Source organism: Eptesicus fuscus, chromosome 20 (assembly GCF_027574615.1).
Source record: "Eptesicus fuscus isolate TK198812 chromosome 20, DD_ASM_mEF_20220401, whole genome shotgun sequence".
Taxonomy (NCBI): Eukaryota; Metazoa; Chordata; class Mammalia; order Chiroptera; family Vespertilionidae; genus Eptesicus; species Eptesicus fuscus.
In genome coordinates, this window is record NC_072492.1 from 49,900,316 (window position 1) to 49,925,601 (window position 25,286).

Consider the following 25,286-nt stretch of genomic DNA (forward strand, 5'->3'; position numbering starts at 1 on the left):
GAGGTGCTCATGGGGGAGGTGCTCACGGGGAGAGGTGCTCACGGGGGGGAGGTGCTCACGGGGGGAGGTGCTAATGGGGGGAGGTGCTCACGGGGGGGAAGGTGCTCACGGGGGGAGGTGCTCACGGGGGGAGGTGCTCACGGGGGAGGTGCTCACGGGGGGAGGTGCTCACGGGGGGAGGTGCTCACGGGGGAGGTGCTCACGGGGGGAGGTGCTCACGAGGGGGAGGTGCTCACGGGGGGAGGTGCTCACGGGGGAGGTGCTCACGGGGGGGAAGGTGCTCACGGGGGAGGTGCTCACGGGGGGAGGTGCTCACGGGGGAGGTGCTCACAGGGGGAGGTGCTCACGGGGGGAGGTGCTCACGGGGGGAGGTGCTCACGGGGGGGAAGGTGCTCACGGGGGGGAGGTGCTCACGGGGGGAGGTGCTCACGGGGGGAGGTGCTCACGGGGGGAGGTGCTCACGGGGAGAGGTGCTCACGGGGGGAGGTGCTCACGGGGGGAGGTGCTCACGGGGGGAGGTGCTCACGGGGGGAGGTGCTCACGGGGGGAGGTGCTCATGGGGGGAGGTGCTCACGGGGGAGGTGCTCATGGGGGGAGGTGCTCACGGGGGGAGGTGCTCACGGGGGGAGGTGCTCACAGGGGGAGGTGCTCACGGGGGGAGGTGCTCACAGGGGGAGGTGCTCACGGGGGGAGGTGCTCACGGGGGGAGGTGCTCACGGGGGGGAAGGTGCTCACGGGGGAGGTGGTCACGGGGGGAGGTGCTCATGGGGGGGAGGTGCTCACGGGGGGAGGTGCTCACGAGGGGGAGGTGCTCACGGGGGGGAAGGTGCTCACGGGGGAGGTGCTCATGGGAGGGGAGGTGCTCACAGGGGAAGGTGCTCACGGGGGGAGGTGCTCACGGGGGGGAGGTGCTCACGGGGGGAGGTGCTCATGGGGGGGAGGTGCTCACGGGGGGAGGTGCTCATGGGAGGGGAGGTGCTCACAGGGGAAGGTGCTCACGGGGGGAGGTGCTCACGGGGGGAGGTGCTCATGGGGGGGAGGTGCTCACGGGGGGGAAGGTGCTCACGGGGGAGGTGCTCACGGGGGGAGGTGCTCATGGGGGGGAGGTGCTCACGGGGGGAGGTGCTCATGGGAGGGGAGGTGCTCACAGGGGGAGGTGCTCACGGGGGGAGGTGCTCTCAGGGGTGGTGCTCATGGGGGGAGGGGTGGGGGAGGTACGGGACAGGAACAACCGAGGGCTCCGCCCAGAGGCAAAGGCTAAGGACACGGTGGCCACTGCACGTGTACAGGGGCCCCTGATGTGCGCACAGGTAACAGCTGCAGCGCCCTCATGGACGTGCCCTGGGTATTGGTGAACACGGCCTTCCGGATCACTCCAGATCATTCCGTGTGGGGCCGCTCTTGGCAGATGGTCGCCTGCGTGTGCCTTTGCAGGTGAACCTGCGCCGCCGGCGGTGCTTGGAGAGGGTGCGCTGAGAGCGCAGGAGCCCCCGCGGCATCTGGCTGCTCGAGAACCTTCCGGCGGTTGTCAGAGAGGCTGGTCCCGGGCCACCCTCGCTTTCCCCCCAGGACTGACCAGGCTGAGAGGCGGCGGCGGGGGGGGGTGCCCCCGTGAAGCCGCGAGAAGGGCCCCTCGAGGGACCAGGGTCCCGTGGCCACTGCCTGCCTCCTCCCCGACCCAGCACAGCCCTCCCTGACCCCCCACACAGGGCGGGGTCCCCGCGGGGGCCCGCGGCCCCGTGCTGGGCGAGGGCACCTGCCTGGGACTTGCCGCTGCCTGCGTTCCCGATGACGAACACCGAGTGGCGCACTTGCAGCAGCTCCTCCAGCTGCACCACCTTCAGCACGAAGCTGTCCTCCGCCTGCAGCTTCAGCTCCACGATGCTCTGCTTGATGATCTGGGGGGCCGGGGCGTGGGCGCTGGGCACAGGGTGGGCGCTGGGCACAGGGTGGGAGCTGGGCACAGGGTGGGTGCTGGGCACAGGGTGGGGGCGTGCGTGTTGGCGCTGAGGACAGGGCACAGGGTGGGTGCTGGGTGTGGGCACTGGACACAGCGTGGGCGCTGGGCACAGGGTGGGTGCTGGGCACAGGGTGGGTGCTGGGCACAGGACCAGGCTGTGTTCTGGGCAGGGAGCCTCCTGCCCGGGCGATACCACAGGGGAGCAGTGACCCCCAGGTGCTGTGCCTCCATGCCCCCCCGAGGCTGCGAGACCTGCATGGGTTTGCCCGAAGCCCTCAGCTCCTGAGACCCCGGCACTGAGCGAGGACTGGCCAGGCTGAGAGGCGGCCGCATGTGCGACCACAGGACTGGGTGACCGGGTGACGAGGCCACCGACTCCAACGTCGCGCCTGCCCCGAGGTGCCCGTCCCCTCGTGGCGGGAAGGAGACGCCCTGGGCGGGCGGACCCACCTTCTCAAAGTTCAGGTCCCGCTTGCGAGGCACCTCCAGGGCGGGGAAGAGGTCCCCGATCAGCCCCATGAACACGGGCAGGTCGTCGGTCACGATCTTGGGGATGTTGAAGTCCCTGAGCGCCCGCATGAGCACCTGGTCCTCCGCGCGGCTGGGGTCGCCCCTCTTGAGCGAGCCGGCCACCACCAGCACCGACTTGATGGCCCGCAGGCCCCAGTCGTAGTGATCCTGCGGGCGAGGTGCCGTGTGAGCGCCCCCGGGCGCCGGCCGGCGGGGCCCTCGCCCGAGGGGGTCCCGGGGCCCAGGAGGGCGGGCGGGGCAGGCCCGCGGCTGGGGCGGGCGGAGCTCTGCCGGGCCCTGAACGCCGGCTCCGGCCGCCGCCCGCACCTGCTTGGAGAGCAGCTCCTTGCACAGCGTGTAGAGCGTGATGAACTTCCGGGCCAGCAGGCGGGCGTCCAGGAAGCCCTCGGCCACCAGCATGATCTCGCAGATCAGCTCGAAGTCGGGCACCACCATCGCGCAGGGCCTGCGAGGGGGTCCGCGGGTCAGCCCAGGCCCCTCCCCCCAGGGTGCACTCCCCTGCCCTGTGGGGAGGCGGGGAGACGCAGCATGGCTGGTCTAGATGCCAGGGCTGGACTGGGCTCCCGGCCTCCTCCCCTCCGTTCTCCCCACCTCCCTGTCTCTCCCCGCCCTCAGGCCCTGCGCTTGCGCCCTCCACCCTCCTCTGGGGGTCACCCTGCACCCTGGCTGCCCTGGTCTCCAGGAGGGGCCTGCCCTGGGGGGACAGCACAGGGGATGGGCATCTGCTCTTTAGGGGGCCCTGGCCGGCTGGGTCCCCTCTGCCCCGGGACCCCCTCTCCCGGCTCCGCCTGCCTCTGCTCCTCCCCTGCCCGCCTCCCCTCCCCCACGCACCTGAACAAGGCCTTCAAGTTCTCGGGCAGCTCCGTGCGCCCCGCGTACCCGGGGTTCATGGTGATGAAGATGCCGACCGTGGGGATGAGGCCGATTATCTCTCCCAGGAAGTTGAAGGTCTTTTTCTTGGCCCGGATGGCATCCTGCACGCACTTGACCTAGGCAGTGGGCACGCAGACAGTCGGCGTGGGGACGCACAGCTTCATTTGCGGGGCAGCGCGTGGTGATGGCTTTGCAGAGGACCCCCCCCCCCGCCCCCGGTCTCTGTTTGTTTAAACTAAACTTTCAATCTTGAGTCGGCCGTGGGTTCACATGCAGTGAATTCACATGTAAGACCGAGCGCCGGGGAGCCCCCACGTGCTCCACGCCGCGGCCCCACGGCTGGGGTGCAGACCCCACGGGCACGGATGTGGACAGGCCGGACACGGGGCGTGTCTGTCACTGGGAGGCCCCTTCAGGCACCTCTGCAGCCGCACCCCCTCCCTCCCGCCCCAGCCTCTCCTTGACCTGAGCAACCTCTGCGATGCTGTCCTCCGAGGACCGCCCAGCGCGCCCCTGAGGTCCCGAGGAGGCCCCGGTGCGGGCGGGCGGCGTGTCCTGCATCGCTGCGCACTGCCCGCCCCGCCCCGCAGTGACCATCAGGCCCCGGAGGGCGGGCAGTCAGCCTGCAGGAGGCTGGTCCCAGGAGCCCCTCAACCCGGGGCCATCGGAGCCGGCCGAGGAGGCTGCAACCCTCCCAGCCGCCACGCGAGGGCGCCCCACGGTCACAGTTAACACCTTTCCAAGGCCTCCTGCCCAAGTCTCCCAGGACTCTCCTCTCCTCGGGGGAACAGGGCTGCGGGGGGCGGGGGGGGGGGGACCCCTCAGAATTCCTCGCTGCCCCGCCGCTGCGGAAGCCTCTCCTTCGCTTCCGTTCCAGTTCTCGCTCCTTCATTCCGGTCAACAAACACCTAGTGCCTGAGGCAGGCGCTACTTAAGGTCCGGGGTCTGCTCGCCAACTTTAGGGGGGCAGGAGGGGGGACGGGGGGGCGGTAACTCTGCTGCTGCGCTGGGGCTAGGGGTGCCCAAGGCAGTGGCCAGCACTGCCCGAGGGTCCCGGGGAACGGGCTGCCTCGCCTCTCTCTGTCTTACTGGCCTCCAGCCCCGGGGCAGTTCCCTGCAGAGGAGGGAAGCCTGAGTGGAGGGGGTCGGCTCCCCACATCCACCCCTGACCTCGCAGCGAACCTGGTCATCGAACCCATTTTACAGATTAGACAGTGGAGGCACAGAGAGTTTAAATCACGGGCAAGCCCTGCTCCAGCCGGTCCCCGCCTCCCCACCCCGTCCTGCGCTCTGGCCCGAGGGTTCCCCAGACACCGGAGCACACACCCTCCTCTCCTTCTTTCTCCCTGTCTCCCTCTTCTCCCCACACTCTTGTCTAACTAACAAACTCCTATGCATCCTTCAACACCCAGCTCCACTGACACCTACAACAAAGCCCTCTGCCGGGTCCCCTCACCCCTATCCAGTCCCACAGAATCCACAGCCGATTCTTACGGTTTTCACTTCCGTTCGCCCAGCCAGAGTGCGGCCCCCGGCGGACTGGGCTGGGGTCTCGCTTATCTCTGCGCCCCCTGGTCGGGCTGGACACACGGACCCCACACGGGACCCCACACGGGACCCCACACGGGAAAGCTGACTTGCCCCGAGTCCCCGAGCTCCACCCGGCGACTGCCCGGCCCTACCTGCACGGCAATGACAGACAGGACCTCCACGGAGATGCGGTTAAACTCGTCGAAGCAGCCCCAGGCTCCGGTCTGGGCCAGGCCCTTGTAGATGTTGCCACAGGACTGGAAAGGCGGATTGGAGGAGAGAGAGCCGGTGAGCTGGCCCGCAGCTGCCCCGCCCCTTGGGAGCCCCTGCCCTGCGGCTGCAGCGGGGGAGGGGGGGGTGAGGGGCGGGGGGGGGGAGGGGAGGCGCAGGAGGCCCTGCCCCGGACCTTGTAGTCCATCTGCTCGGAGCAGTTGAAGACGTACACCATGGTGCCCAGGGCCCGGCCCAGGTCCTTGGTGGTCTCGGTCTTGCCTGTCCCGGCCGGGCCAGCGGGGGCGCCTCCCATGATGAGGTGGAGGGACTGGGTCAGGGTGATGTAGCACCTGCGAGGGACCAAGGTTACCTCCGAGGCCAGGGGCTCGGCCACACCCGCTCGGCCCCGCAGGCAGGGCAGGCGTGAGACGCGGCCGAGGGGCAAGCGTGGTGCCAGGTCCCGGCCCCCCATGTCCCGAGGTTCACTCTGAACCCCGCGGCTCGATGCCCAACGAGCTCATGAGGCTTCACACAATGTCCCCACGGCTGCCGGCCCTCAGAGAGGTGAAGCCGTCCCACCACAGGCCCCCCGGACCCCAACGCCTGGTTCTCCCACAGCCCCCGCGGGACACTGGGGTGTGAGGATGGGAAGAGCCCGCAGAAGGGCCGTGATTTCCCCCCCGAGCCGGCGGGGCACCCCACCTGTCGGTGAGCGGGGTGATGACCAGCCGGGGCGTGTTGCCCAGGTACTCGTACGAGTACTGGATCTGGGCGTCGCAGATGTTGGCGAAGCAATGCCTCTTCTCCTCGTCCCAGCGGTGCCGCAGCTGCGACTGCCAGGTGAAGGCCTGGGAGCTCTCCACCTGCGGGCCCCGCGCCACCTGTCAGGGCGCCGTCCCGCGCCCAGGGCCTGCGCCCGCCCCTCCCTCCCCGTTCCCCCGCCAGCGCCCGGTAAGTCTCAGGAAGGGACGAGGGGGGGTGCCCAGGAACAGAGCCGCCTCCCCGGGAAGAGGCGGTGGGGGCCGGAGTCCCCCAGCACCAGCGCGCCCCCATCCCTCCCCCCCCCCCCCCGGGGCCGCCGCGGCCGGTGCCTTGGCCGTGATCATCTTGGCCACCACGTCGCGCGCGTGCACGTCGATGGTGCAGATGGTCATGATCTTCATCCGGTCGCCCGCGTTCAGGTTCCCGATGAGCAGCGTGATGAGCACGTTCAGCTGGCTGATCTGCAGGAGCAACGGCCTCGGTGGGCGCGGGGTGCCCGCCACCCTCGGGGCCCCCGGCTATGGGGGTCCCCGGAGCTCACTCCGGGCCGGGAAGACCACCGCGCTGTTCACACTAACGAAACCAGAAGAATGTCCCACCGCCCCCGACGGGGTGGGGCAGCCAGGGCGCGGCCCCAGGGGGTGCCACGGGGCCCCCAACAGTGACGGAGGAGGAGGAACCTGGTGCCGCGGACGGAGCGGATAGTACGTGAAAACGGGACCTTACAGCATCGGAAACCAATTTCCCATAAAAAATATGCCCCTGGACGTATATTTTTACGTGTATCTTTACATATATGAGCCCCAAAAGATTATAACAACAACATATTATATATGATTAATGTGCTACTACTGAATGGTATTAGAATAATAACTAGAATAATAACTAGGTAATAATATGTGACAGTGGTTATAGCTGGTGTGGGTTAGCGTAGCTTTTCCTTCTCCCATTTCTTTTTAAAGAGTGGCAGTTTAGCCCTAACCGGTTTGGCCCAGTGGATAGAGCATCGACCTGCGGACTGAAGGGTCCCAGGTTCGATTCCGGTCAAGGGCATGTACCTTGGTTGCGGGCACATCCCCAGTGGGGGGTGTACAGGAGGCAGCTGATCAGTGTTTCTCTCTCATCGAGTGTTTCTTTCTCTCTCAGTGTTTCTCTTTCTAACTCTATCCCTCTCCCTTCCTCTCTGTAAAAAAGCAATAAAATATATTTTAAAAAAAACAAAACAAAACAAGAAGACTAAAAAAAAAAAGAGTGGCAGTTTAATTTTAAAAAATTATTTTATATATGTTTTTATTGGTTTCAGAGAGGAAGGGGGGGGGAGAGAGGGAAACATCAGTGATGAGAGGGAATCACTGATCGGCTGCCTCCTGCACGCCCCACACTGGAGCCCACAACCCGGACATGGGCCCTTGACCAGGACCCTCCGGTGGGCAGGCCAGCGCTCTATCCACTGAGCCACACCGGCCCGGGGCCTGCTTCCACTTACAGATCACCTTTGGTTTCTAAATTCCTAATCAGCAATCTTTTTCAAAAGTGGCTGGCGTAGCACTTGTCAATTTCCAGGCGAGGAATCAAAGCCAGGCCTTGGTAACGCGGTTACTCGGGCAGAGCCACGGGCTGCCAGCCATGGGCCTCCCCCCGGGGACGTAGGCTCCGGGCTCTGGGCGGAGCTTCGCGCGGGCGCGGCCCACGCACCTGCTTCTTGTTGTGCCGCGGGGGCCCACGCACCTGCTTCTTGTTGTAGTCCTTGATGGCGTTCTCGTACCCTTCCTCCAGCCGCGCGAACGCCATGCCCACCTCCGTGGTCCACCAGATCTGGGTGCACGTGAGCGCCACCTGCAGGCAGAGGGCGCAGGGCGCTGGGTGAGCCACACCCCCGCTCCGGAGATACCCCCCCCGCCCCCCTGCTGGCGGACCCCCCCCCCCCGCTGGCGGACCCCCTGTTGTCGGACCCTCGCCCGCGCACCTGGGCTGGGTAGTCGAAGATCCACTGCTCCCTGGGCTTCTCCTCGTAGGTCACCACGGCCTCCGGGATCTCGTGGCGGAGCGTGGCGCACATGCGGTCCAGCACGCGGTTCAGCCACACCTCCACCTGCGGGCCGAGGGCCGGGAGGGAGCCACGCTGACCCCAGAGGCTGTGCGCACGCATCTCATGCCCACGACTTGCTTTGTTATTTAAACAATTTAATATGGGGCCCTAGCCCGCGTGGCTCAGTGGATAGAGCGTCGGCCTGCGGACCAAAGGGTCCCGGGTTCGATTCCCGTCAGTGGCAGGCTCCTCCCTGGCCCGGGCCCTGGACCCCGCGCGTGCAGGAGGCAACCAATCGATGTGTTTCTCTCACGTCGATGTTTCTCTCCGCCTTTCCCTCGCTCTTCCACTCTCTCTAATCATCAATGGAAAAATAGCCTCGTGTGAGGATTAAAAAAATAAACAAATTTAATATTGGTCATCACCTTCTCCCAGGATGGAGATGTCAGTGAGAATGACCAACTGGGAAAACGGGGTTGGGAAGCCGGGGGTGGGGGTGCCGGGATCATGTGCAGGCAGTTTCTAGGCAGAGGGAGCGGGGAGACCCGGGAAAAATCTAGAATCTGGAAGAGGAGACAGGCTAGTCTGAGCCCCCGAGGCGCTGCTGACACTCTGTGTCTCCCCCCCCCCCCGCTGTCCCCCCTCCCATCCCCTCCCCTCCCGTCCTCAAGGGATCTGATCAATGGAGCCCCACCTGCTCCTCAGTGCATCGTCTGGGGGTCCAGGACCGCCCCCCGGGACAAACTGGCCCCCACAAGCCTTGTTTGTATCTTAAATCCAAACCCGCAACTGATTGCCACGGGGAGGAGCCCGACAGGGTCGCGGTCGCTTTTTAACCGCGAGTCCAGCTTGGGCGGCCGTGCTGTGGCCCGTGGTCACGGCTAAGCAGCCCCAGGCTGGACCGAGTCTGGACAAAGTGCGATGGACGGGTCTGGCCCCGCCCCGCCCGCCCTGGGAGTCGGCGCTCTGAGTCCACGTCGCCGAATCCCGGGGTGTCTCGCGTGAGATTCCGCTCCCCCCAAGCTGACTTGCCTCCGGATGACAGTTTCCTTAGCTAACGTCAACAGGCGGTCCTTAGGCGGCGGCTGGATCAATACCGGGCAATGGGGCTGGGGGAGGGGCAGCCAGGACCGTTCGCTGGGAGAGGGGCCCAGGGTACCCCCGGGAAGGGGCCTCCGGCATCTGGCAGAGCGATGAGGCCGTGGCTCTTCCTCAGCAGGGTGAGGACTCGGGGCCGGTGTGTGGGCCCCCCAAGCCACAGAGCATCATGGCACCCGTGCCCGCTCCTCCCTTCCCCGCCCCCTCCCGTTCTTCCCTCCTTCTCTCAAGGGTGCACCCTCACTCTGTGGAAGGCTGTGCCAGGAATTCTAGAAACCAGTCCTTCCAGCCCTCCTTCTATGGACGCGGGGAAGAGGAGACACCCCTGGTGAGGGCACGCAGCTCGTACACGCCCTGCCCCGTCACCGGGGGGTGGGGCCCCGTCGGCGCCCCGTGACCTGCACCCGCGCCCACCTGCCCCGAGAGGTCGCACTCCTGGTCGAAGTCCATGTACTCGTCCTCCTTGCTGTACATGCCCAGCCCCGTCTTGATGGGCTTCTCGTTCTCGTCCAGCTGGAACTTGAGTTTGCACAGGCTGTCGAAGAGCTTGGACAGGTGGCGGCTCACCTGGACGGGGCGGGGGGCGGGGGACATCAGGATGGCGCGGCCGACGCGCGCCGAGGGGTCTCGCAGCCCACGGTCCTTGGCGGTTGGGAGCGTCTTTCTTTCCGGGGGGTGTGCTCCCCCTTCCCTGGCCAACGTTCACTCAGCTCGCTCAGCCAACAGCAGCGACCCGCAGAGCGGCTCCGGGCCGGCCTGGGGCAGGGTCCGTCCCGGGATTTCTCCTCCCTGAGAAGCTCTGGCCCAGCCACGAGGCCTGTTTCCCTGTCACACGCTCAGCCTGCCATCTGGGGCCACCCTTGTGTCCCCCCCGTGGTGCGTCCCACAGCATAACGGTTAAAATAAGATACAGGGGTGGGCAAAAGCAGGGTTACCCCGTGAGTGCCGGACACAGGACTTACTCCTGTGCTTATACGAGCGGCTGTGACGCTACCTCTGCCGTCCCGTCTAGCCGCTTCCCCCCACTGGTCAGGTGACCTGCCCTCTGTCAGAACAGCCTGGGCAACCTTTCCTTCCCTCCCGGACCGGCTTTATTGGGGGGGGGGGCACCTAGCGAGTGAGCATCTCAGAAAAGAGTCTCGCTCGGCTCCCGGCATCAAACCCACTTCCCGGATGAGGAAACCGAGGCCCAGGAGGTAAAAGGCCGGGTCCACAGTGAGTCTCCGGTCTCCGTGCCACCGCCGGGCCCCGGGCGGTTTCTGGTGTGGACGGCCTCGCGGAGGCGATGCGGGGACAGGGGGACACTCCTCCGCAGCCCCAGGGCTGCCCGGACGCGGGAGAGCGCGGGCCGCCTACCTCCACGGGGTCGTTGCCGTTGGAGAGAATGTCCAGGAGGTCGGCCGAGGACACGAAGTAGAAGCGGGGGAAAGCCAGTCTCTTGGTCTCCAGGTACTCGGCCAGGGCCTTCTCGCACACGGCCAGCCTGGGGGGGCGGGGCGGAGGCTTGGAGGCCGAGGGGCAGGTCTCCCCCGGGCCACCCTGGCCGGGGACCGGCAGCAGGAGACGCGGGTGCGGCTCACAGCCCGTTCGATTCCCACGCTCCAGCCCGCGGCGCTCACTCCCTGCAGCCCTGACCCCGTGGGCGCCCCGGGCAGGAGGGAGCCCGGCTTCATCTCCATGGTGCCTGCTCCCTCGGGAGGGGACGGCGCGGCCGGGGAGCACCGGCTCCCAAGGAAAGGGTGCTCGGACCCAGGACCCGGCACGGGGCCGGGACCCACCTCTTCTTCATGTCCTCCAGCTTCTCGTAGAGCCCGGGCTTGTTGGTGGCCTCCACCACGTTGGGCGTCTTCACCGCCTCCTCCATCAGGGCCTGGGACGAGCAGGGGCCGCGGCGTCAGAGGCCCCGCGTCCTCCCGCGAGGCCCGGGCCGGGCAGGGGCGGGCGGCGGGCGGCGGGCTCACCTTGAACTCCCTGTCGATGTCGTCGAAGTGGCGGGACTCCTCGGGCAGCTGGGCGCGGATGTCCTCGGAGCCCACGAAGATGCTCTCCAGGTGGCTCCACGTGCGCTGCACCTCGAACCAGATGGAGATGACCGAGTCCGCCGTGGACAGCTTCTGCTGCCAGCTCGTCACCTCGTGCAGGAAGTGCGACAGGTACTTGGACATCATCAGGTTCTGCAGCTGCACCTGGTTGTCCTCCAGCGTCTCCACCAGCACCTCGTCCGTCCGGAGCATCATGGTGCCGGTGCGCGGGTGCGGCTCGTGCTGGAACACCATGGTGGACCAGGTGCTGTCCAGCACCTTCAGCACCTTCGGGGGGGGGGGGGGGGGAGGGCCAGGTCAGCGGGCCCTGGCCGGAGGGCCGAGAGCGACCCAGGTTCCCGAGGGCGGGAGCGAGCCCCTCCTGGGAAAACCAGGCTGCTCCTGCACAGCACCCCTCACAGTGGCCGAAGGGGGAGCCACCGAAACGCCCCCCAAAGACGGCAGGTGAGCGCCACGGGCCCCTCCGCTCGCTCGGCGGGACGGCATCGGCCGTCAGCAAGGAAGGAGGCGCCGCCCCGGCTCCCACGTGGCGGACCCTGAGGACACGATGCCCAGGGAACAGCCAGGCACAAAGCCGGCCTCGTGCGCTTCCGTGGCTGTGACGCGGCCGAAGAGACAGACCCACGCGACGGAGGTGGGCCAGGGTCGCTCAGGGAGGGGCAGGGTGGGCAGAGAAGACGGGGTGGGGGCAGCTAAAGGGCACAGGCCCCTGTGGTGGCGGCTCATTAACCACCAGGGACTGGCTGAGGGTCAGCCCTCCCCCCTTGCTGCCGGGCAGAGGGGGAGGGGCCAGGACGAGGTCGGGGCCTCCGGGAGAGGAGAGCTGAGGGCGCACACAGTTCTGGGCAGGGAGGCAGAGTGGGCAGGAATGGGGTTTTTCCCGGTAACGAAGCCCGGAGCCATATGACAGGATTCCTGTGTGCGCTGGGAGACGTCCCTTTGGGGTCCCGTGAGCGCTGGCCCCGGGGAGGGGGACAGGCATGGCAGGTGGTGCCGCAGCTTCAGTGTCACCCGGACAATCCTCCCTGTCCACCCACAGGACCCCCATCCCCATCCCCATCCCGGACAATCCTCCCTGTCCGCCCACAGGGCCACCTTCCCCATCCCCATCCCGGACAATCCTCCCCGTCCGCCCACAGGACCCCCATCCCCATCCCCATCCCGGACAATCCTCCCTGTCCGCCCACAGGACCCCCATCCCCATCCCCATCCCGGACAATCCTCCCTGTCCGCCCACAGGACCCCCATCCCCATCCCGGACAACCCTCCCTGTCCGCCCTCGGGGCTACCTTCTCCATCCCGGACTCCTTCACCGCCTTGTCCACGATGTTCCGGACCTCGTCCTCGAACTTGTGCAGGTTCAGCTGGAGCAGGTCCGCCAGCACCGTGTCCTCCGACATCTCGAACTTCACCTGGGCCGGAGACAGGCAGGTTCCGCACGAGGCCGCCTGCACTCTGGTGAGGACACCTCCGTCCTCCCAGAGGCAGGTCCGTGCCCACCCCAGGCCCCGGGAGAGCGGCCAGTTCCTTCTCCAGCCCCGCCTTCCCTCCCCGGAAAGCCGTGTAATGGCAGAACCCGGGTGGGCCCCCCGCCCCCCGGCAGCCCGCCTCCCCCCCCCCCCGGGTACCTGGGTGGCCTGCATGAGCTGCTGCCAGTGGCGGTCGCGGATGGCGGGGTTCTGCAGGTCGCTGACGGCGCGCAGGGCGGTGATCATGTTCTTCACGGTGTTGTCCAGCCCCACGAAGGCGTCCCAGGTCTTCATCTCCTTGTCCAGGGACCGCACGTCCTTGGCGAACTTCTTGCAGTCGATGTCCATCTGCTCCACGTTGATGTTCTTCCACTTGGTGGTCTTCCAGTCGTCGAAGCTGGTGTTCACCTGGGCGGGGTGCCGGCCGCGCACGCTCGCGGGGAGGACTCGGGACGGCCCCCCCGGCGGCCCCCCCCCCCGCGCCCCCGCCCCTGCTCTCGGGCAGCAAACGCCCGTGAGGACCCTTAGAACTAATGACAGAGTTTGGTTAGCTGGGTGGATACAGGGAGAAACCATCCCGTTGGAGAGATGCAAGTTAAAAGATAAAAGAAGGTAACTTTTTGAGAAGATACAACTCGAGAGTTAGCACTGAAACCTACTTTGGCAGAAGCTCTGTCAGGACATCGAAGGACTGAACCACGGACGGAACTACAGACGGACCACAGGGTCTGACCGGCACACAGCGTTCCGCCCAACAGACGCGGAACATGCCCCCCCTCCCCCCCAGGTGCCCAGGGGCAGCCGCCCAGGAGACCAGCCTCAGGAGTTTACAGCAGCTGGAGTCACAGAGTGGCTTCTCTGACCACATGGAACCAGACTGGGAACCAACAGCAGGAAGGCAACAGGGAAATGCCCGACGTTCGGAAATTAAAGACAGACTTCTAAGTAACCCGAGGCTCGAGAGGGGACCTCAAAACAGACACACCGACAGAACAGCAGAGACCACGTAGGACTGCGGGAAATATCAAATCTGCGGGGCTCGGCTACAGCAGAGGGGTCGTGTTACAACACTGACTGTTCACACGGGAAAGATGCACCGTGTCCAATCAATAGAAATCAGACCAAGACACGGAAAAAGAGCCAAATAAACCCAAAGCAAACGGAAGGAAGGAGATGATAACGATGAGGCCCGACGCCGGGGGAGGGAAGCGCAGAGCGACGGAGGAAAAGCAGGACATGCAAAGCGGGTCCATGGAAAAGTCCGTGAGGCTTATGACTCAGGAACCTCTAGCGCCGGGGACGCAGGGCGGGAGGGAAGACGAGGATCGCCGATGGCGGAGGCGCCACTCAAAAGGGGGTCCGGGGAAACCAGGGCAACGCTTCCCACTGAGCCTCGCCGGCTGGGCTGTTTTTTAAAAATTTTAAAGAGAGGTGAGGTGTGAGAGAGGAGGAGGAGGAGGAGGAGGAGGAAGGGGAGGAGGGGGAGGGGGGGAGGGGAAGGAGGAGGGGGAGGAAGGGGAGGAGGAGGGGGAGGAGGAGGGGGAGGAGGAGGGGGAGGGGGAGGAGGAGGAGGAGGGGGAGGGGGGAGGGGAAGGAGGAGGGGGGGAGGAAGGGGAGGAGGAGGGGGAGGAGGAGGGGGAAGGAGAAGGAGGAGGAGGGAGGGGAAGGAGGAGGAGGGGGAGGAGGAGGAGGAGAAGGGGGAGGAGGAGGAGGAGGAGGGGGAGGAGGAGGAGAAGGAGGAGGAGGAGGGGGAAGGAGGAGGGGGAGGAGGAGGAGGGGGAGGAGGAGGAGGGGGAGGAGGAGGAGGGGGAAGAGGAGGGGGAGGAGGAGGAGGAGGAGGGGGAAGGAGGAGGGGGAGGAGGAGGAGGAGGAGAGGAGGGGGGAGGGGCAGGAGGGGAGGGGGAGGAGGAGGAGAGGGGGGAGGGGAGGGGAGGGGAGGGGGAGGAGGAGGAGAGGGGGGAGGGGGAGGGGGAGGGGGAGGGGAGGGGAGGGGGAGGAGAAGAGGGGGGAGGGGGAGGGGAGGGGAGGAGGAGGAATGGAGGGGAGGGGTAGGGGGAGGGGAGGAAGGGGAGAAAAGGGGGAGGGGAGGAGGGGAGGAGAAGGAGGGGGAGGAGAGGCAGTGGACGGGAGGGAGACCTGTGCACAGAGAGGAAGAAACACAGACGCTGCGGAGAGCGGCCCACAGTGGGGACCTGCGGGCGGCCCCACGGAGGCCAGGAGACCTGCGGTTGCATTTGTCACGACCGAGGGAAGCCGGGAGCGCCCCCTCCTGGTGCCCGCCCCGCCGGCCCCGCTCACCATGACGATCATGTCCCAGAGCTCCTTCAGCAGGCGGACCTCCCGGTGGCAAGCCTTGAGCTGCTTGTAGTCGGGCACCGCGACCTCGAACAGGCTCCCCGACTTGCACAGCCCCTCCATGATGCCCTCCATGGACAGGATGCTCCTTTGTTCCTGGGGCGGGGGCGAGGGAGGCGGTGAGCAGGCTGCCGTGCACGCAGGTGGCGCCCTGGCCACGAGCCGGCCCCACGCCGGCCCCACGCCGGCCCCCGGTTCACGATGCCCATGAGCTTTCCGGCCTGAGCGGCACCCGCCCTTCCCGCCCTCAGAGCCGCCCATGGGATCTGGCGGGAAGGCGGTTTATCTCAGTTCGAGTTGGGGCTGAGGCCGGCCTTCTCCAGGCCAGTCCACGGTCCGGCCGCCCGGACGCAACCAGAGCTTGAGGGGAGAGGGCGGCGCGGCCGGGGCGCAGGTACCTTATTCAGGGACTGGTAGGGCTCGGGGTCACTGAAGGTGAACGGGGCCTCCTGCCTGAACTTCTCCCTGAACTCGTGCTGCTTGATCTGCCGAGCACCACGGGAGGTCACAGGTCACACACCTGCCCACCTGCCCGCACGCTGCAGCCCCGCCCCCGCCCCGCCCACCCACGGCAGCCCCGCCCCCGGCCCGCCCCGCCCCCACACAGAAGCCCGCCCCTCGCTGCAGCCCCGCCCCCGCCCCGCCCACCCACGGCAGCCCCGCCCCACGCGGAAGCCCCGCCCCTACATAGAAGCCCGCCCCTCACCCCGCCCCCACGCCCCACCCACGCTCTGCCCACATGCTGCAGCCCCGCCCACACGCGGAAGCCCCGCCCCACGCCCTGACCTCGAACTGCTGGCACTTCCTCCGCAGGATGTTGACCTCGTTGGCCTGCAGGGGCGCCACGTTCTGCTTCACCTGGATGGCCAGCTTCTTGGTGTTGGTCCACTGCTCCGGCAGCTCCTAGGCGGGCAGGCCAGGGACGCTCCGGTTCCTGCGCTTTTCCAACTTCCCCGCGGGGAACAATCCGGCCCCCGGGGTGGGCCCCCCCCCCGTGGGCCACCCCCTCCCCCCAGCACAGCCTCCGCAGCCTCCGCAGGACGGCGCGCTTGTGACCCAGGTGACCTGAACCCGTGTGTGCATGCACGTTGGTGTGCATTGTATGTACACGCGTATTCGTGCATGTGTGCACTGTGCATACGTGTGTGTGTGTGTAATCCTAGGCAATCTTATCCCATAGATAGATTCCTGCAGCCACTGCCCCGGGCCCACAGGCTGTCACCGTGAAGGCACTGCCTGTGTCCCCGGGCAGCCACTACCCCGTTGTCCATTTCCATGATTTTGCCCTTTCAGGAAAGGCTCCAGCAATCAGGTGAACTGTACAGTTTACAAGTTCTGCAGGCCGGGGCCAACATTGTACTTGAAACCAGAAAGTATTTTACAGAACAAACCCTCGCCCACGGACTGCCCACAAGCGGCGTGGTTTCACCTTCTACGATGAACTAATGGGTTCTGCCCGATGCGGCCCACCTCTAACCTGTTTATCTCACCGCTTCCGCAACTCCCCACCCGCTCTGCAGCCCCAGAGCTCCCGGGACCAGCCACACACACGCCCAGGCCTCAGCACGGGGCCCGCAGCCACGCCACCCACACAGCATGGCCCGGGCCTGCGGCTCCTTCCCCCACAGGAGGTCTGACCAGTCCACAGCCCTCCTCCGGCCTCGGCCAGGCTCCTGGCTGCCCGCCCTGCCCCAGACACCGAGGCCCCGGCCGCCATCCACCTGCAGCTTCACGTAGATCTCCTCCGGCATCTCCTCCCCGTACGTGCGGAGCAGCTCGATGGTTTGCTTCAGCGGCTCGAACATGTTGTCGGTGGCCACCTGCCGCTCCTTCACCTTCATCAGGTGCCCCATCACCTCCACGAGGCCGTCGTAGTCCCCTTCCTTGACCGGCGTCTTCAGGCCGGTCCTGGCGGCTTTCATGAAGGCCTCCAGGTCACCGAGGCTGCGGGCGAGACAACCCCCCGTGACAGGCACCCCTCCGCCAGTCCATCTCAGGACCCGCGGTTCCCGCCTGCTCGGCCCGCGCCCCATCCGCTCCCCTCGGCCTGGGAGGCCCTGCTGCCTCCGGGGCCCTCGGCGCAGCCCACGCACTCGGGACCTGCCCGCCGCCTGCCGCTGCACCGGCACCGGGACATCCGCCACCTGTCAGGCCGCCCGGCCGGGCTCTAGGCTCCTGAGGGGTCCTCGCACCGGCACCCGGACACCGTGAGGGCGGGGGAAGCAGCGGGGCGTCCTGGCAGCCAGGTGCCCCCCGTCCTGGGGTGCTGCCCTCTCAGCCGCACCTTCACCCTCCCACACCCCGTCTGCCCTCTGGCGTGGTCGGGCGGCGGGTGGGCGCCCACCTGCTGACCACGTGGTTGCTCAGGTGGCGCTTGAACATGAAGCTCCAGCGCTTGATGGTGTTGAGCAGCGCCTGCTTGAAGGGCCGGCAGTCGCACTGCAGCCAGCCGCTGAACACCTGCGTGTTCTCGCACCGCGACACCTCCTCGTACAGCCGCTCGTAGGAGTCGATCTGCAAGACCGGCTCCGCTCGCCCGGCTCCTGGGACCGCCGACGGCACCGGACCCGGGGCGGCCGCCTGCCCCCGCCTCCTGCCCCCGCCAGCCCCCATCTGCCCCCGCCTGCCCCCGCCTGCCCCCCTGTCTCCTGACCCTGCCCCCTACCCCCGCCTGCCCACCCCCCACCTCCTGCCCCCACCGCCTGCCCCCGCCTCCTGCCCCCGCCAGCCCCCATCTGCCCCCACCAGCACCCCCCTGTCTCCTGCCCCCGCCTCCTGCCCCCGCCTGCCCCCCTGTCTCCTGCCCCTGCCCCCTGCCCCCGCCAGCCCCAGCCAGCACCCCACCCCGTCTCCTGCCCCCGCCACCTGCTCCCGCCTGCCCCCCTGTCTCCTGACCCTGCCCCCTGCCCCCTGCCCCCGCCTGCCCCCCGCCTGCCCACCCCCCGCCTCCTGCCCCTGCCAGTCCCCATCTGCCCCTGCCTGCCCCCGCCTCCTGCGCCCACCACCTGCCCCTGCCGCCTGCCCTGTTCTGGAGAGCCTGCTTGAGTTCGAAGACTCGAACCAGCCCACCCTCAGCCTGCTTGCCCTGCCTCCTTCCCTCCTCCCCACAGAAGCCACGATAAAGCCGCCCTCCCTCACTCGCTCCTCCCCTCACCTGCTGCGGGGCCCTGGGGCTCCCCGTGTGGCGCTGGGGGGCCGGCCTGCGCACCCCACCCCCTGGAACTGTGAGTCACAGACTCTCCTGATCTGTCGGCCTCACCAGACCAGAACAATACCGAAACCTCCATTGCAAGACCAGGCTCTCATCCAACCCCACGCTCCCCCCGCCCCCCGCAGGGGCCGGGCGGGGAATGGAGGCGGGGCGCCGGGCGGGGCCCCCACACCTGCTGCTGGAACTGCGTGAGGGTGGGCGGCGACTTGGTGACCAGCTCCTCGGGCCGCAGGTCCAGGTCCTCCATGGTGATGACGCGGCCGTAGGTGAGGAAGTTCCGCATGGACTCCTGCAGGTCGTCCACCCACAGGTAGGAGTAGCGCTCGAACGAGTCCTGGAACTCCTCGGCCTCCTTCATGGCGCCCATCACCAGGTTGGACATCTCCTCCCGCATCTCCATCAGGTCCGTCGTGTCCTCCAGGTCCGACTGCGAGGGCGGGAGGGCGCCGCCGTGAGCCTCTCGCTCGCCTGCCGTCCCCGGGGGCCCGCGCCGGAGGTCCAGAGGCGCGGACGTGCGTGACGTCGGAAGCCCCTTGGCCCCCGGCCGCCCGCCACCCCGGCCGCCACGGAAGGACCGGGTTTTGTTCGTGTGAAGGGAGATCTGCACGCCCTCCCACAGCGGCAGACGCTCAGCCGCAGGGACGGGCACCCTGGCCCCGGCTCGTTCGCGTGCCTCGCGCAGATGCCGGCGTGAGGGTGGGCGGAGTCTGCGGACGGCACCTGTCTGCTGGGCACTTATGTCTTTTTTTTTTTTTTTCCAAAGGTTTTTATAAAAATATTTTTATTGGTTTCAGAGAGGAAGGGAGAGGGAGAGAGAAACATCCATGATAAGGGAGAATCATGGAGCGGCTGCCTCCTGCACGCCCCCCACTGGGACCGAGCCCGCAACCCGGGCACGTGCCCTGACCGGGAATCGAACCCTACCTCCTGGCTCATAGGTTGACGCTCACCACTGAGCCACGCCGGCCGGGCTGCCATTTAGGTCTTTTCCAGATTTTTGTTTTACTGTCACACAGACAGCGCTCCGACAGACACGCCCCGAGGGGAGCCCCATTTCGGTGCCTGTGGGGCGCCCGGAACCCCACCTGGCTGTCCCTCCTTCTGCGCAGGGTAGGTGGCGCTTAGAGTCCGTGGGCGGGGAGCGGGGGAGTCACGAGTGTGAGCGTGCCCGGTGCGGAGGGAATCGCGGGGTACGTCACAGGAGGAGAGAGGCACCAGGAAGGGGCCAGGGCACACGCTGGGCGTCCCAAGGCAGGGAGGCAGGCATCGGGGAACGCAGGCCAGGCCCACGGAGGAGGGGCCACTTTAGGAGGAAGGACGAGGTTTGGGGAGGGAGAGGGAAGTCCCACCGCAGTCCCGGGGCCCCTGATCGCACCAGAACCACGTCAGGCAGACTGTGACGCGACCGGGCACCGCTGAGCTTGGAGGCTGTTCCGAGCCAGGAAACCCGGAGCAGGGAGCGGGGTGGGGGGGGGGCCCCGACTGACCTTGTAGTTGAGCCGGCCCCTGGCCAGGCGGGGGATGAGCTTGGCCACGTTGTAGATGTCGTTGATGAGGCTCTCGATGAGCGCCAGGAAGCCGCTGTCGTCGCCCACCTCCAGCGACGGCGTGAACACCAGCCCGTCGTCGCTCAGCTCCATGTGGATCTCGAACAGCGGCGCCACGCTCTCCTGAAACGCCGTCGCCGGGGTCCGTGCCTCGCCTGGTCCCCAGGGCCCGCCCAGAGGGGGAGAGGACCCCCCCAACTCCCGCGTGGCCGGGACCACCCGGAGAGCCGGCGTCCCGCTGGCCCAGGGCCAGGAGCAGCCGGAGCAGCCCCGGCCGGACAGGGCGGCGGCTGGAGGTGCAGGCCGCTCGCGCCAGCTCACAGCGTGTGTCTGCTAGTTGCTAGCTGTGGCCTCAGTTTCCCCAGATGTATACAATGACCCTGGCGGTGTGGCTCAGGGGATAGAGCGTCAGACCCGGACTCACTTCCGGTCCAGGGCACGCACCTCGGTTGCAGGCTCGATCCCCGGCCCCGGTGGGGGGCACGTGCGGGGGGGGGGGGGCAGTCGGCGTGTCTCTCACGCCGCTGTTTCTCTCTCTCTGTCCCTCCCCCTCCTTACGCTCTCTCTAAATGCCGATGGGAACATCCTCAGATGAGGATAAACCCCAAACACAAGTGACACGAAAACGAGAAGAAGCGTTTTTCAGGGCCAGGCCGGCGGGCATCAAGGACAGAGGAAGTGGGCCAGCGGGGCCGGCGCGGGGCTCAGTGCTGGTGGCCACGGCCGCGGTCGTGCACGCACACGGGCACGCACACGGGCACGCACACGGACGCAGACACGCCGCGCGTCCGCACGCAGACTCACGTCCAGCACCATGTTGTTGATGAGGTAGCTGAGCGACATGCGGATGAAGCTCTCGAAGGCCTCCAGCACCATGCTGTCGATGTAGACGACGTAGTCCTTCCAGGACTGGCTGGTCGTGACCGCGCGGAACAGCTCCGCGTTTTCCTGCCAGCAGACCCCGCGGTTGGCGGCCGCCTCGACGGCCCGGCGGTCCCCTCCCCGTCAGGGTCCGCAAGGACGCGGGGCGCCCTGCCCGCGCCCACGCTCCCGACACTCGGTGCTTCTCGCTTCCTGAGTGTTCACGTCAAAACCGACCAGCACGCGAGCGGGATGCCACGGCCGCCGAGGGCGGCGCCCGCGAGGACCCGGCGCGGCCGGGGACCCAGGCAGAGACGCCGGACGCCAGGCCAGCAGGTGCCGTGGGCTCCCGGGCCGTGAGCGTGCCGGTCAGCAGGTGCCCCCGCACTGCGGGCCCCACTGAGGCGTTGGCACCGTCAGGCCGGGCACCGCGTCCAGTGAGCCTCGCCCCCGGGCTGGCGCCACGCGTGCCCTCCAGCACCGACCCCGGGAGACGCGTTCGGGGACCTTGTGGGAAGGTGTCCCTTGTCCACACCCACTCCGTGCAGGGACGGGCACAGGAGGGGGACACCGAGCGAGAGAACCGGCCTCAGAGGCCGCTATTTCACGACAAGCCTCTGGGGTCACAGAGCGCAGGCCCCGGACCGCGGCACCGTTGCTATGGGAACCCTGGCCCTCGCGTCCCGGGCCCTCACCGCCACCATGGCCTGGATCTTGACCCCCGCCTCCTTGACCGCCGTGTAGCGCTTGTTCAGGTTGATCAGCCGCCCGTCCAGGTCCAGCAGCGCCTCCTTCTTGTTGTCCTTCCTTTCGAACATGGGGTTGGCCGACCAGTCCTGAGAGGGCGGGAGGGAGCGTCTGGAGGCGCGCCTCCGGCCTCGCTCCTGTCTGCGTGCTCTCAGAGCGACCGGCCCCGAGGACGCAGGCCAGCGCCCTGGGTGCGGGGCCTCAAAGCCAGTCGGGGTCTCGGAGGATGGACGACGGCGCAGCGTCCCCCTCCTCCGGGAGGCCGCCCCCCAGGCCGCGTGTGAGCCCCCCGCCCCGCCCCCCCGCGGGCCCGCCGCCGCTGCGCCGTCGGGTGACCACCTTCATGGCCTGGGCGATGCTGTCTATGTTCTGCTTGGCCTTCTGCATCCGGCTCTGCAGGGTGTGCAGGAGCTCCCGCATCTCCTGGACGTACTCGAGCACGCCTGGAAGCCAGCGCCCAGCCGTCAGCGGGAGGGCACGCCGCGGCCGGCCCGGCACGTGGTGTGAGAGCCGTGCCTGGAAAGTTCCTCCGCTCCTCTGGAGCACGGAGTCCCCAACGGGCCAGCCCCCCGCCCCCCGGCACTCCAGACCCCTGAGGCTCAGGGCCCGCCTGTGCCCAGCCCTGACCGCCACAGAGGGCGGGAGGTGAGCGGCCAGAAAGAGACGCACTTGGGGAGAAAGGAGAGAAAAGAATCATGGGACTTCCTTCCCCAGAAGAGCCCGCGGGCCCGGTTCAGACGCGCGGTCAGTCCCGCCTTCTCCTAGAGAGGGTGGAGGCGAGACACGGCGGCGGAGGCCGCAAAAGGGCAGGAGGCAAGGCTGGAGGTCTTGATGGAGGGGGTGCCCACCAGCGTGGGTCCTGGGCACAGGGGGAGCTGGGGAAGGCACTTCTGCCTGGTCCACTTCTTTCTGCTCCTACGACGCCTGCCCTGAGCCGGCTGCCACGGGCACCGGCCCTGCCCTCCGCTGTGCCCGCCTCTGGCCAGTCCAGCTGGGAAACGGAGGCCCTTGGTGGTCCCCACGGAGCCTCTGCAGGTCCCACAGGCTGTTCAGGGGCTGAGACACCCTCCCACAAGGTTCCCCGAACACATGGCCCCGTGGCAGTCAAAGCTGGCCCACCAGCCCCGGCCGGCCTGGCTCAATTGGTTGAACGTTGACCTATGAACCAGGAGGTCCTGGTTCCATTCCCCGTCAGGGCATTGGCCCGGCTGCGGGCTCCATCCCCAGTCGGGGGCGTGCAGGAGGCAGCTGATCAACGATCTCTCTCATCATTGATGTTTCTCTCCAGCCCCTCTCCCTTCCTCTCTGAAATCAATAAAAACACATTAAAAAAAAAAAAAAAAAAGCCGACGCAGCAGCCAGAAGGCAGAAGCGGCCCGCCCCGCCCCCACCTCGGCCCAGGCGGCCAGGCGGGGCGGGTACCTTCGCCGTTCCAGAAGAGCGTGGTCTCGGCCGTCAGCAGCTTGACGTCGATCCCTTCCAGCTCCGCCTTGATGAGGGGGAACTCCACCTCCATCACCGTCGTCTTTATCTGCCCAACACACAAGCCGGCCGGGCCTCAGTCCCACCAACCCGCCGGCGTCCGTGCCCCCGAGGAGGACAGCCCGTTCAGAGCTGTTTTACCCCCCAGGATCCACGCGTGTGCTTAACTCATTCATCGCCCGTGCTACGGGGTAGAAGGAGAAGGAAGCACGGTAATGAACACCGGTGCGTGATCCCCAGTTCCCTGGGCTTAGAACGGGCGGGGACGGGGAGGGGTAACGGCCCTGCTGGCTCGGGCCTCTCCTCGGTCCCCGGGCGGACATCGACGCTCGGTCACTCGGGGGCATCGGCGTTAACAGCAGCACCGGTTCTGTCCGGTCCGGGTCAGCGTGCCCGCCCTCAGAAGCTAATTTAGTGCTTGAAAACCTCCCCCCACAGACGAGGAAGGACGGAGGGCGGGAGCAGATCTCTGAATTGCTCCCCAGAACAGGCACCCGGGAGCCCCAGCTCGCAACCTCCCGTGTCCTGTGTGCCTCTCCAAGGGCGCGTGTGTGTGCGGTGAGGGGCGCGCGCAGCATTAAAATCGCGCACCGGGCGCACCGGGCACCGACAGTGCGCCTCGGAGTCCCTCTTCACCGGCATCGGCACTGCCCACGGCCCCCGCGCCTCCCACCTCCCGCCCACCAACGCCCAGCGTTTTCAGAGGATTCACGCGGAGAAACGGTGGGCCAGGGCGAGGGGTGGGCCCCGGATGCGCGTCCGGAGTCCTGAAGCGCGTCCGCGGGGAATCGGGACCCACGGGCTCACCTCGTTGTACCAGCCGACGATGAGCTCCAAGTTGCCCACGAACTTCCGGAAGGTCTCGTACTGCGAGAACAGGGTCTCGGCGCTGTGCGGGATGGCCTTCTGCTGCTGGAAGTTCAGGTACTTGACCTCTCTCAGCACTGCCACCAGCTGAGGCCCACGGAGATGCGGAGCCGGTCGGGGGGGAAAATACTTTTGTTTCTCATTCTTCGGTTTCAATTTATTTTTTTTTTAAAATATATTTTATTGATTTTTACAGAGAGGAAGGGAGAGGGACAGAGAGTTAGAAACATCGATGAGAGAGAAACACCGATCAGCTGCCTCCTGCACACCCCCCATTGGGGATGTGCCCGCAACCAAGGCACGGAATCGAACCCGGGACCCTTCAGTCCGCAGGCTGACGCTCTATCCACTGAGCCACACCGGTTTCGGCTCAATTTATTTTTTTTTAAATATAAATTCTCAGATTGAGGTTTCCGCGCGGGGTCCCCCGGGCGGCCCTGCTTTCAGCCAGTGCGCGTGCTGAAGCCGCCTCCAGGCGCTACTGCTCCGTCTCAGATCGGAAACAGGTCCTGAGCGAACTTAAAACAAAAACGAAAACAGCCCGGCCGGCGTGGCGCAGTGGGTGAGCGTCGACCTAGGAACCAGGAGGACACGGTTCGATTCCTGGTCAGGACATGGGCCGGGGTGTGGGCTCGATCCCAGTAGGGGGCGTGCAGGAGGCAGCCGGTCCATGATGTTTCTCTCTCATCATTGATGTCTCTCTCTCTCTCTCTCCTCCCTTCCTCTCTGGAATCAATAAAAATAGATTCTAAAAAATCTAAATGGCCCTAGCTGGTGTGGCTCGGTGGATAGAGCCTTGGCCTGTGGACTGAAGGGTCCTGGGTTCGATTCCCGGTCAGGGCACATGCCCTGGTTGCAGGCTCGATCCCCAGTGTGGGGCGTGCAGAAGACAGCCGATCCATGATTCTCTCTCATTGATGTTTCTATCTCTCTCCCTTTCCCTTCCTCTCTGAAATGAATTTAAATATATATATATACATTTTTTAATATATTTTATTGACTTTTTACAGAGAGGAAAGGAGAGGGACAGAGAGCCAGAAACATCGATGAGAGAGAAACATCGACCAGCTGCCTCCTGCACACCTCCCACCGGGGATGTGCCCGCAACCAACGTACATGCCCCTGACCGGAATCGAACCTGGGACCCTTCAGTCTGCAGACCGACGCTCTATCCACTGAGCCAAACCGGTCTCGGCTAAATATATATATTTTTTAAAGATCTAAACTCTTCCAAAGGGCATTAGCTAGTAAAATAGATTAAAATTAAAAATACACACAAAAAAACAAAGGCTTCAAAGACACAGCCTTAGCCCAGCATGACGTCACCCCCGCGCAGAGGCCACGCCCCCGCAGAGGCCACGCCCCCGCAGAGGCCACGCCCCCGCAGAGGCCACGCACCGCTTTGCTGAAGTTGACGCGGATGAGGCGCGAGGCGTCGCGCTGCAGGAGCGGCTGGCCCAGGTTGAAGCGGCAGTCCTCGTCCACGCGCGACACCCACTGCTGGTAGATGCGCTCGCGGTAGCTGCGCAGCAGCTCCATCATCTCGTCGTACTTCTGGTAGATGAGCTTGGCCTCCGTGCTGGCCATGACCCTGGGGTCGGGGGACGGGTGAGGGCCGCACGTGCGGGGGGCGCACCTCCCCTGCGGGCGGGGTCCGTGGGGCCCCTGCCGCGGCCGCAGAGCCGGGGTGCCCTCGCAGGCGGCCCCTC

At 66.6% G+C, this 25,286-nt stretch overlaps 1 protein-coding gene across 1 annotated transcript in view; it reads right to left on the minus strand.

Annotated features, from left to right (window-relative positions):
* Positions 1-25,286, minus strand: part of DNAH17 (dynein axonemal heavy chain 17) — a 75,233-nt gene that overhangs the window by 42,526 nt on the left and 7,421 nt on the right. The window contains exons 13-41 of the mRNA XM_054709931.1: positions 24,976-25,168; positions 23,518-23,664; positions 22,651-22,759; positions 21,568-21,671; positions 21,177-21,317; positions 20,425-20,568; positions 19,561-19,743; positions 18,246-18,500; positions 17,207-17,376; positions 16,584-16,806; positions 15,649-15,765; positions 15,261-15,347; positions 14,806-14,958; positions 12,667-12,915; positions 12,328-12,450; positions 10,958-11,305; positions 10,775-10,866; positions 10,353-10,479; positions 9,411-9,563; positions 7,836-7,961; positions 7,598-7,705; positions 6,199-6,330; positions 5,810-5,970; positions 5,301-5,457; positions 5,047-5,151; positions 3,323-3,480; positions 2,798-2,936; positions 2,411-2,638; positions 1,761-1,898 (exon numbers count right to left, since the gene is read on the minus strand). Coding sequence (XP_054565906.1) covers positions 1,761-1,898; positions 2,411-2,638; positions 2,798-2,936; positions 3,323-3,480; positions 5,047-5,151; positions 5,301-5,457; positions 5,810-5,970; positions 6,199-6,330; positions 7,598-7,705; positions 7,836-7,961; positions 9,411-9,563; positions 10,353-10,479; positions 10,775-10,866; positions 10,958-11,305; positions 12,328-12,450; positions 12,667-12,915; positions 14,806-14,958; positions 15,261-15,347; positions 15,649-15,765; positions 16,584-16,806; positions 17,207-17,376; positions 18,246-18,500; positions 19,561-19,743; positions 20,425-20,568; positions 21,177-21,317; positions 21,568-21,671; positions 22,651-22,759; positions 23,518-23,664; positions 24,976-25,168 — 4,570 coding nt within the window. The remainder of the gene's footprint in view (positions 1-1,760; positions 1,899-2,410; positions 2,639-2,797; positions 2,937-3,322; positions 3,481-5,046; positions 5,152-5,300; positions 5,458-5,809; positions 5,971-6,198; positions 6,331-7,597; positions 7,706-7,835; positions 7,962-9,410; positions 9,564-10,352; positions 10,480-10,774; positions 10,867-10,957; positions 11,306-12,327; positions 12,451-12,666; positions 12,916-14,805; positions 14,959-15,260; positions 15,348-15,648; positions 15,766-16,583; positions 16,807-17,206; positions 17,377-18,245; positions 18,501-19,560; positions 19,744-20,424; positions 20,569-21,176; positions 21,318-21,567; positions 21,672-22,650; positions 22,760-23,517; positions 23,665-24,975; positions 25,169-25,286) is intronic.